Source organism: Muscardinus avellanarius (assembly GCF_963383645.1).
Source record: "Muscardinus avellanarius genome assembly, chromosome: 15".
NCBI classification, from domain to species: Eukaryota; Metazoa; Chordata; class Mammalia; order Rodentia; family Gliridae; genus Muscardinus; species Muscardinus avellanarius.
In genome coordinates, this window is record NC_137801.1 from 66,945,660 (window position 1) to 66,957,937 (window position 12,278).

Below are 12,278 nucleotides of genomic sequence, written 5' to 3' on the forward strand. Positions count from 1 at the left end.
CGAGTTATCTTTCTGCTGTGTCTGCAGAAGCCAACTCCAACACAATGAGTCGCATCACTTGAGGGTCACTTGAGTCCCTCAACTCTCTGGATCCCTCCTCCCGCCCCCTGCCTTCCCTTCTACCCACAAAACCTTTAACTCCACCATGGCTGAGGATCCCAGATAGCTAAATAAAAGAGGTGGCCTCAAACACAGGGAAAAACCCTTAGGTCTCCAGTGTGAATCGCCAACGCCAAGCCCCCTCCCCTCCCCTTTTCCTTAAGACCTGATGGTCTTCAGTCACACATCTTAAAAGGAAAACAAAAAACAAAAACACAAAGACTTACTTGTCTCAAGTCGATGAAGGCCAACTGCAGCGTGTCCTCCTGGAACCCAGGCACCGGGCCGGATCTGGCAAACTCTGTGGGAAAGAAAAGAGGATAAAAAGCGCCTTTAACTAACCATGGACAGGGAGATTGGCAGACGGATGACAGGGAAGACAAGAGAGGCTGGGGGAGAGGAGGACCGAGCTTCTAAGGAGTCATGTCTCTCTCCCTTCAGCTTCTTTGTTTGCCCTTCAAAATTCGTGTCATCAAAACACCATTAATTCCAGCATCCTGACAGCAAGGAAACTGTACTAATTCGACCTGAAATTTATTCCCATGAGCCGCGCTGGGCTTCAGAGTATTTGTTTTGTGAATGGACAAACAACTTGCAAAGGAGGAGGGAGTGGGGGAGAGAAAAAAGTTTTTCCTCTCAACACAATAAAATCTTCAGCTGTGAAACTCTTTTCAGTTCTGAGAGCTATTTATATTTTAGATCGCTGAAGGAATTTTCTAATTTCACGCTTGTCACCTCATTCCCCGAGCATTTATCAAAAAATATTCCCTGCCACATCATTAATTATTCCCTCACTGATTATTTGTATTATCTCATGAGTGCCAACCCACACACAACACGCACACCCCAGCAGCAGAGGCTGCCCCAATCCAGAGTGTGGCTTTTGAGCACAAGAGTATTTGCAGATATGAAAACGCCCATCTGAAAAAATCTCACGGCGAGGTGTAGGGTAATGTCTGTCTTTCTGGTGTATCCTGACTTCAATTTTCATTGGAGTCTCAAAATTCTTCTCTTCACTCTGCTGCAATTTCATCTCAGGTCGAAGAGACCACATGAACGCAATTTGCAATTTACAGTGGCGCCTTGGGTACATGCTTGGTTTATGACTCTGGCTTCCATGTCATTAACAAGAAGATAACTGCACAGGGCTGCAGGGACAAATACTAGTAGCAGTTACGAATGTCAAGTTTTATTGTCCCCAAGCCTGGCTTATTATGAAATCAAAAGGTCTTAAGTTCCCTATACACGCACATATAGCAAATTCCAAGTTGGACAGTTACTATGTCTTCAATTCTCCCTAAAGCCAAAGTGTGATGGACACTTAAATACCAATCTGCTATTTACCTAAAAAACAACTCAGGTGTCTGTTCAAAGAAAATATTGAAAAGTAGTACTTTTCTTTCAAATGTATTTTCACCAGGACTGAATTTAATATAGAATTGGTATCATATTCTTCTTTTGAAATTAAATAAAACCCACCAAGATAGTTGCATGTGTGTGTGAAAAATTACTTCCAATAGCTAGAAAAATTCAAATATTGATTTATAAATAATGACTGGGATTTCTTTTTTAAAAATATCTTATATATGGAAGATACTTATAACAGATTTTCAAAAATTCTTGCCCTGCTTTTTAAAAAATCCTAACAAATTATAGGGATCATTGGAATACTATGCAAAAGAAAATGTAATTTATTAAGCTATTTTAATACATCATAAATTCATTGTACAACTCTACATAAAATATTTGAAATTCAGACATTTCAAATAAAAATGACTTATAAATGAAAAGAGATAAAATATTAGCATAATTAGTAATTACTTAATATTCTATTTGCTTTGGAAATTCACATACCATTTATAAATTAATTCCATCATGTATATAGTACAAGTGATAAAAGTTTTAAAAAACTAAAATTGAAAATTAAGTACTTGACAAAGGCCTTGTTAGTAAAAAGCCTGATATAATCCACCCTTCAAATCAACACTAACCATCATGTGTGATAACCTCATATACGGGAGCTGTTCAACTCGCATGTACAACTGTCTCATTATTATGCTCCGTTTGAAAGAAGTTCTTTGAATTATAGCTACAGCCAGTCTTTTTGACAGCCTCGACTGTTAGGTGCTCATCTTAAATAAGCTTTCCATGCTTGATGGTTTCTTCCAAGGTTGACAGTTTTTCACTATTGATACTATATCGCAAGTATATATTGCATCATCTAAAGTCCTCTCTTTCCGAAGGAACCTTATTTAAGTCAAAATGCAGCAACCATCAAGATGTTCTTCTGTCCTACATAATTACCTGTGATAAATACTTTGAATGCTTCAGAGCTGGCCATGCATCCTTCAACCTCCTACTTAGGCATGCTCCCTAGGGCTAATAGATGAAGCTGATGAAACCATTCAGGAATCTGGATGTGATACATATTTAGTTCTATAAGTCACTTTATAGACCTCATTTTTATGACACACTGCACCCTGCTAGCTCCCAAAGGAAATGGTGGCCTTTGATTTGCCTTTTTACTATAAACCAGAGAATCAAATAATGACAACCACCAGTATGACAAAGTAAAGAATTTAATTTCCACTTCTAGCTTATGGGAATATATTATTACTGTATATTAAACAAATTTGTATTCCTTTGCTTCATGTATATAATTATTCTTTTGTGTGTGGTACTGGATGGAACCCAGGAGCATTCTACATCTGAGCTACAGCCCCAGCCCTATGTTTTATTCTTTATTTTGAAACAGGGTCCCACTGAGTTGCAAAGGGCCTAAGTAGCTGAGGCTGTCTGCAAATTGCTATCCTCCTGTCTCAGCCTTCTGAATGCTGGGATTACAAGTGTGTGCCACCACACTCGGCTATTTAATTCTTATCTTTGATATTAAACTCTTAAGAAATTAGGACCACATTACAAAATCTAACAAGTATTCAAAATAGCAGGTGCTCAACAATTATTATGCTTTGATTAAATAAATTACACAAATAGTAAGGTGCATTAATCACATATTATCATCACCACCAATGAAAATCTATCCATTACCATAGATAAGGAAAACCTGAGTATCGATAAGCAGGCTTTAGGAATTGATGGGCTCCCTAAAATCACATGCACAATGACCCTCAGGGGCTAGGTGTTAGGGTCAGAAAAATAAAATTTGAGCCCTAGTTCCCCACTTACTTTCTAGGCTTGCAAAAATTACTTACCTACTTTATGCTTAATATCTTTATCAGAATTTAGGATAAGAGATAAATAATCTTTATCTCAGAAATTAGGATAGTGGAGTGGTGAAAATTAAACAAAATAACAGGTTTAAAGCATTTGGCAGAGTGCCTGGCATATCATAATTGATTATCATTATAATTAGTTTTTTGTGTGAATATGCATTTCTCTGCAAAGAAGGTTCATAGTTTTCACTGAATTCTCAGAGGATTAGTATTTCTTAACCCAGAAAAGGTTAAAGAAAGAAATAATTCAAAAGGAAATACACAAAGTTACAGGAAAGAAGGTATATTGTCAGTGAAGGTACAAGAGGAGAAAAAAACCTTATTTTACTTTGTAAATATCTAACAAACTTTCCTATTCTCTCTCTCACACACAAATCTATGAGATGTGGGTCATCTTTTTTTAAAAGCAATATTTTTAAAAAATATCCCATAGGTTTACATTTCTAATAATTTTTATGAAACAATAAAACGAAGCTACCAAAGAGCAAAAGAAAGAGATTCTATCCATTTCAATTGTTTTTTTAATTTCTTATAGGCTGATCTTAAAATTAATAAACTCTGTCACTTAAGAGCAGAGAGGAAAACAATTTTTATTAACTATAACTGGCATGTAGCTGAAGAAAACATAATACATAAAAATCAGAGATTATTAATTTAGAAATAATGGTAGAGAACAAGTTAGAAGGGGCTTTGAGAACTCAAAACAACTGTATTAGTTTATAAACTATATTTCATGATGGGACATTTGGGAATTGATCAAAAGTAGGTTGTGAGAACCAGAATATAAAATAAACCCTTTTTGAATCTGTGCAAATAGTCTTGAAGCACAATAACATTTTTTCAAAGGAAGATGAGTGACATATGAAATATGTTTCAGAAATGCAAAATTAGTATAATGTCTGACAAATAGGTAAAATAGTCATTGGGTGAGGAAAATATATTTTTTAAAATAAGAGGAAAGTGAAGAGACAATAAAAAAAATTGGTAACAAGAAGAACCTAGATAACATCAGTATACTCTTGATCCCAGTGAACTTCCAGTTCAGACAATGGACAAGATAGTTCTTGCATAATGGAATGGGGATTTGGTTTTGGTCCAAATGCCAGGTAAGTAAGAAAACCCCTACCCTAAAGCCTAAAGTATATTGAATTCTTGTTTATATCTTAAGATCATGTCAGGTCACATGTGTTTTTTTATGGGATTAAGAAAATAAGCGCTGTTGTTGCTGTATTAACATGATGGTTTCCTGGTATCTGGCTCCCTGGAGCAACAGATAAGGGGTGTGCTAGACTACAAAAGGTGGCTCTGGGGAAGTCAAAGCCTTCTTGCATCACTTCACAGTGACTCCACTAAGCTAATTACCGAGAGGAGTTGATGGACTCCTTAGGGAATCCAGTCCAGGCCCTGCTGGTCAGAGAAAGGTCGGCCAGAGCATGAGGAAGTAAGAACCAAGGGGAACAATATTAAGGAGATTAAAAAAGGAGGAGGAGAGGTTGGAAGTGGAAGGCTCCTTGAAGACCACACTCACTAGATCTTCTACTTCAAGAATGGGAGGGGGTTGAAGATCATTCTGCCTATAGTTAACAATACTGTGTTGCACACTTGAAAATTTGTTAAGAGGGTAGCTCTCATGTATGTGTTCTTACTGCAATAAGAATGAGTAAGTAGAAAAATAATATGTAAATTACTGACTTATACAGAATATCCAAAAATCATGTCTGATAGAAAATATCAGATATAAGTTTATGGATTATTAAAGTATATGCAAAAATAATACTAAAGATAAAATCAATGAAAACAGTCATAGTAGACAAGGTTGACAGTCGTAGTAGACAACTTACCAAGGAAAATATGTCAGTAACATAAGAGCTGGGCCCCCCCTTTACAATCCCACCGTGAAACAATAATTTCAGTCATCCATTAATATAGGTATTTTGTGGAATGCAGGGATCCAGGTAGGAGGCTGTGAAATCCTGGGAGAGTCCGAGAATGAGGAGCGTTTTTAGAGAGGGCAAAACTGTGCCCAAGTAGCAGATGTGCTAACCACGTTTCTGGCTCCAGACCTGGAAATGGCCTCAATCCTCTACGGATTTGGTGAGAGTCCTATTTGGCCTTGGATCCTATTCTCAAAACTATCCACCACAGGAACCTAGAAAATCATTCTTACATGTTCCTTGGGCAGTGTGACTGCTGATCTTAGTCTTGTCTATGGACCTAGAAATGGCCCTGAGATTTCAACACTAGCCCCTCTCAGCTACTGTGTGAAACATTCTAGCCCATAGAAAGACCCAGAGGGAGACATACCAATTTGGGAAAATTGATCAGAGTATCACAGCAGATCTGGAAAAGGCCCTGACATTAACTCAGTTCTTTCTCAGGTATTTTCTGAGAGTATCTTTCACTACAAAAAGAACCAGCGGGAGACATGCCCAGTGGTGCCTCCAGTAGCTGACCTGCACAGTCGTGGCAGTGGATCCTACTAAAGTAGCCCTGTTTCAAGTCTTCTCAGTCACAGTCAGGGACTAGTACCGCCGGCCCTAGAACTTAAGTAGTAAACCATGGGGGTGCCATCCCAGTGGCAGCAAGAAAGATCTGTCATACACATGGTATCAGACCTACCATCTTCACACTCTGAAATCGACCCATTTTGCATCTGCAAAGTCTAGGGAAAACTCAGGGAAGTATAGGCCACGTGGTAACCACAAAGGATGCAGGCCTGTCCCCTGTGGACCTTACTGTGAGCCCAGCAGCAACCATGTAACTAGCTCCAACCCCACTTAGGCATAATCCTGGAAGCAATCCCATCATTAAGGGTATCTGCTAGGGTTTTAATGCTTTTTACTCCTTTGAAATTCAAATTAAAACTTCATTCCCAATGAAAAAGTATTGGGAAGTATGATCTTTAAAAGGTGACTGAAGCTGGAGCTTCAGTTGGAGCTCAGTGGAAGAATGGATGCTTAGCATGTGTGAGGCCCTCATTCAATCCCCAAAAATAAATACCAAAAAATGGTGATTGAGACACAGGACTCTCTTTTCACTAATCGTGTAATTATGGTTTGGATCTAGATTGTACCCCAAAAGCTCATGTGTTGAAGATTTGTCTCCCAATGTAGCAATTTACAGAGGTGGCACTTTGTGAAAGTGATTAGGTCACAAGGGCTCTAACTTCATCAGTAGGCTAACTCATTTGATAAATTAGTGATTTGATTGGATTACTGGGAGGAGGTGGAAACTGCAGGCAGGAGGGGCACAGGTGGAGGAAGAAAGTCACTGGGGGGGGTGCCCTTGAGGGCTATATCTCCCTTGTCCCTTTTTCACTCTGCTTTAGTTAGTCATAGAGTGGCCCCTTGAAGAGCTCAAAAATTGGTGTTTGGAGCTGATATAATTGCATCATGAGGGTTGTAATCCCAGCAGTGAATCAATCTATTGTAATAGATTTATCTGGGTGGTGGCCTAGGCTGGTAGAATGCACTCAGGGGAAGGTGTGCCCCTTCTTCCCTCAGTTTCTGGTTTCTTTCTTGCTTTGGCCTCTATGATGTGATGAACACAGCCCATGTGTGTCTCCTTTTTCCACTTCTTGCCACCATGTCCTGAGATTGGTGGTGTCTGGCCTCACAGGACTAAACCATGAACAAATAAATCTTCCTCTAAGTTACGTGGTTAGTCTTTTAGACTATGGCTATGAGAATGCTGACAAAAACAGAAAATGGAACTGCAGCAGGGGGTTCATGGCTATTTCTAAGTCTAACCATGGGGACAGCGAGCCTTTGGGAGAGTTTTGTGAGAAGAGTTGGAAAGACTAGAATGTAACTAGAAAGGAAAATAGTAAAGACTGTTCTCAAGAGATTTTGAAGGGCAAGAGGACTCCATAGGAAAATGGAAGCCACATGTGTTACACTTTGACAAAGAACTTACCTGAATTTTACCCATGTCCTGAAACTGTGTGAGGCTGAATTTAAAGATAATGGGCTGATTAAGGTGGTGGAGAAAATCTCAAAACAGTGAAATATTGAAACTGCATTATGGATATTGATGTCTATGTTCAGTGAGTTACACACCAAATTAGGGGAACAGAAAGTAAAGCAGAGAGACTTTATAGATTTGCAGTTTGCCCAGAAAGACATGCATAAATATCAAGCCCAAAAGATGATATTGTGGAAGAAAGTAAGATGGCCAAAAGGAAGGATGAAACACTGGCCATGATGGAGTTGGTGCTAGGGGGCCAGAAGGAGTTGGGGCGTGGGATGGCCTGATGGATGTGGACTGGCTGTGATCGAAAAGACTCTAGCAGCAATGATTAAGGACTTAACTACCTTTTCTGTTGGTGGTCCATCTTGGCACTCATGTAATGCTGGTTTTGCTGAAAATAGGGGGATATGGAGATTTCCCTCTGGATTTCAAAGGAAGGCCTGGGAATCCAGGCAATATGTGTGAGGGTCAGAATCCCTGCCAGCAGGCCCAAATGGGGCGATTTGTGAAGCTGTGAGTGTGAAGCCAGGGTTGCAAGAAATATCCCTGGAAAGACTGTAAGGAAAGGTTGCTAGCTTTGAGCCACAGAGTCAGGCTGGAAGACCCAGTAAACCACTCATCACAACCAAGCAGGCCACAGGGGTGGGATGTCCAATGCCCATTGGGGATTATTTATCATCACCATGTGCCCCAAGTGCCAGAAATGGAGACTGAAGATTAAATGTTTGCTCTACCGGATATCGTTATTGTGTTAGTCCCATTCACTCTTTCGTTCTATGGCTTTATTCCTCCCCTTTGGAATTCAAATGTTTACTCTTTGCCATTATATACTGGATGTATGTGACTTGGTTTTAATTTTGATCTTCATTGTCTCTTACAGGGATTCATAAGAGTTCATTTTGAGTCTCAGAGGACACTGGATTTTGGGAATTTTAAGTGATGCTGGAACTGCAAAGACTTAGGGAACTCTTAGAAATGGACTAAATGCATTTTCCATTCTGAAATGGACATGAGCTACTCAGGTACCAGGGGCAGAATTTTATAGTTAGATATAGAATGGCTCCAAGAAGAGCTCATAAACCAATGTTTATTTAGAGCTGATATAACTAGTCATGAGGTGGTAACGCCAGTAGCAGATAAACCCACGGTAGTGATTTCATCTTGGTGGTGGCCTAGCCTGGCAAGGTATGCTTGGAGAAGGTGGGTCCCTGGGGGTGCGACTTTGGGGATTATATATGGTTCCTCCTCCCCAGCTCACCTTCCTGCTCTGGCCTCCTCTGCTCCTCTGACATGCGGAGCACAGCCTATGTGCTCTCCCTCTCTCTGCTTCCTGCCATCGTGTCCTGAAATCCATGATCCCAGCCTCACTTGAACTAAACAGCAAGCAAATACATCTTCCTTCCTCTAAGTTACGCTGTCAGTCTGCTAGGTTATAGCTGTGAGAATGCTGATGAATGCACACTCTCCTTCTGTTTCCCAGCTGCCACGAGCTAAGCAGGTTTCCTCAAACAGGCCCTCCCACCTTTATGTGCTGTCTCACATCAAGTCTACAGCAATGGGGCTGACCATTCACAGAACAAAAACTCTTAAACCATGAGCCAAAATAAATATTTTCCTCTTTAAAGCTGCTATTGTCTGGTATTTTCGTCATGGTATGAGAGGCTAACACAAATGAGACTAGGTGTAGCTACAAAAGGTCTTGAAATTTTGTCCCATTTTGTCCTACTATCTGCAGTGTGAGAAAAGAGTTACTCCCTTCCAGAGGAGACGCATCGAGGTGTCATCTTGGAAGTAGAGAGTGGCTATCATGTACTACAATGTACTGGTATATTGATATTGGACATCTCAGCCTTCATAACCATGAGGAATATATTTATGTTGCTTATAATTTACCCACTGTTGGGTATTTTGCTATAATAGCACAAACTGAATAAGACAAGACCCAAAAGAAGGTAACATTTATCTACCTAAACAAGACTATAAAGACTGATAGAAGTATTAGGTCCTTTCAATGTGCAAATACCAAGACAAGGCTACTAAAATAACAAATAAAAAAAAAAGAAAAAAATCCACCAAAACAAAAAACAAGTAAACATGTCATCATTGAAGAAAAATAATAAAGCTTCAGCAACTGACAAATACCTGAAAAATAATCTAAAATAATCATCTTAAAGAAGTTCAATGAAATGTAGGAAAACACAGGTGAGCAACTAAACAGAGTTAGGAAATAAATGTACAAAGAAAATGAGAACTTGATGAGAAAATTAAAACTGCAACAAGAGCCAAACAGAAATCAGACAGCTAAAGAATATAATAACATGAATGAAAAAATCAATAGAGAGCTTCAACTTCGAATTTAAGCATGAAGAAGAAAAAAACTGATAAATTTGAAGATATATCATATGGTATTAGCCAATTAGGAATAAAAAGGAAAAAAAACAATAAAAATGAGCAATAAAAATTTGAGTCTTGCCAGGCATGGTGATGCACGCTTATAATCCCTGTGCTTGGGAGGCAGAGACAGGAGGATCACACAGGTTGGAAGCCAGCCTCGCTGGCTTAAGAGACCCTGTTTCCAAATAAAAAATATTTTTAAAAAATTGGTCTGGGAGTGTAGCCCGGAGGTAGAAGGGTTTCCAGGAACCCCAGTACCACCAAAAAATAAAAAATAAAATTGAGTCTTAAGGGATAAATAAGTAAATTATAGAAGTCCCAAAGAATAAGACTGAAGAAAATGGACAGAAAGCTTACTTAAAGAAATACTGATCCAAAACTTCCCAAATCTTGAGAAGGACATGAACATCCAGAAATCATGAAGCACAACAGATCTACGGTAAGGTCAAACCAAGGAAGAATATCTGAGAAACATTAAAATCAAAGGTGTCGAAAGAAAGAGAAAACTTGAAAGCAGAAAAGAAAAAGGGACTGGTCACATCAAAGGATATTCCTAAAAGGCCATAATGGATACTTCAACAAAAATCTTGCAGACCAGAAGGAAGTAGGATGATATATTCAAAGCAGTCAAATAAAACAAAAACTTGCCAACCATGAATTCCATACCTAGAAAAGTTGTCCTTCAGAAATTAAAAGAGAGACAGCCACGGGCGGTGGCATACAACTATAATTCCAGTACTTGGGAGGCAGACAGAGGAGAATCACAGGTTCAAGGCCAATCTCTGCAATTTATCAAGAGCTTCAGCAACTTTGTGAGACCTTGTTTCAAAATTAAAAATAAAACCGGTCTGGGGTTTATCTCAAAGGTAGAATGCCCCTGAGTTCAACTCCCAGTATCAAAAAATTAAAGACAAAAAAAAAAGACCTTCCAAAAAAATAAATAAATAAAGGCAGAGGGAGTAGAAGGAGTGTACACCATCACTCTCTCTTTTTTTTTTTTTACAAGAAATGCTGAAGGGACTTCTTCAGGTTGAAAAAGGTGACACCAACAAACAACATGAAAACACAAAAGTATAAAAATCAATGATAAAAGTAAATATAGGAGCAGATTCAAATATTATAATTGTGTGTGCAAATCACCTTAAATTTATTCGACCATAAAAAACTTTAAAGCATTAAGAATAATAATAACTAATAATTTGTGAATGGATACATGACATATAAAAGAAGAAGTATAATATTTTAAGCAAGGGGGATAAAACTGAGAGATTTTCTATAAGTTAAATTGCTATCAGTTTAAAATACAATAACTGCAAAATGCTTTATGTAAGCCCTGTGATAACCTAAAAGAAAAAATCACACAAAATATAAAAGTGAAATCACACAAAATATCAAAGTATATCACCACAAAGATTCAACAAATCACCAAGGGTAACAAAAAAAGATGAAAAAGAAAGAGAACTATAAAATAACACTGAACAAAATAGCCAAAGTACTTATATTTCAAGAATTATTTCAAATGTAAATAGATTGGCTACGCTAATCAATAGATACAAAGCAGCGAAATAGATTTTTAAAAGATCTAACAATATATTGCCTTTAAGAGACTCATATTAGCCTTAAAGATACAGAGAGAATGAAAGGTGGAAAAAGATATGACATACAACTAACTAAATCCTGACCAAAAAAGAACAGGGCTAACCATACATCAGAACAAAAAAAGGGAAAAGAAATACTTTATATAAACAAGCTAAAATTAAAAATAAGAGAACTAGAAAAAGAAAACAGAACAGAGTAGAAAAAAGAAAATAATGAAAAGCAGAAATAAGTTAGAAACTGGAAAATATAAAAATTAAGAGTATTTTTGAAAGATGAAGAAAATAAGCCCTTACCTAGGCTAGAAAATGAAATAATTCAAATAAATAAAATTATTAATGAAAGATGCACTACAAATGATACCACAGAAATGCAAAGAATTATAAGCGACTACTTGAACTTTGTTGACTTTTCCTTAGTTATTTTTATCTCTGTCTTCAGACTCAATAACCTACATTGTTCTGTACCCATATCCACTGATTTCTTTTATATTTATGCTCAACATTCTCTCTGAATCCTCTCTGGTGCCTTTTTTTTTTCTTTTTTCTTTTTTTCTTTTTTTTTTTTTTTTTTTTTTTTTTGCGGGTCGAGGGATGGAACCCATAGGCATTTGAGCTATACTCCCTGCCCTATTTTTTATTCTTTATTTTGAAACTGGGTCTCACTGAGTTGCAAAGGGCCTCACTAAGCAGTTGAGGCTGTCTGTGAACCGCAATCCTCCAGTCTCAGCCTCCCAAATGCTGGGATCAAAAGCGTGCGCCACGACGTCTGGGTTCTGGTGACTTTTTAATTTCAGTTATCGTACTGTTCCGTTCCAGAAAGTCCTTTTTATTCTTAGGCAATATTAATTATTCCATTTGTTCATATATTGTTTTCTTTACTTTTTCTACCTCTTTTTTCTGAAAATCTTTAAGACAATTGCTTTAAAGTTTCATCAAGCATATGCCATTCGTCTTTTTCAGGGGAAGTTTCTACTGGCTTTTTTCC

General features: G+C 37.9%; 1 protein-coding gene across 3 annotated transcripts in view; it reads right to left on the bottom strand.

Annotated features, from left to right (window-relative positions):
• Positions 1-12,278, bottom strand: part of EXOC6B (exocyst complex component 6B) — a gene marked incomplete at both ends in the record, with an annotated part of 525,714 nt that overhangs the window by 135,050 nt on the left and 378,386 nt on the right. For all 3 annotated transcript variants that reach the window (XM_080712088.1, XM_080712087.1, XM_080712086.1), the window contains one exon: positions 327-400. In XM_080712088.1, coding sequence (XP_080568214.1) covers positions 327-400 — 74 coding nt within the window. The remainder of the gene's footprint in view (positions 1-326; positions 401-12,278) is intronic.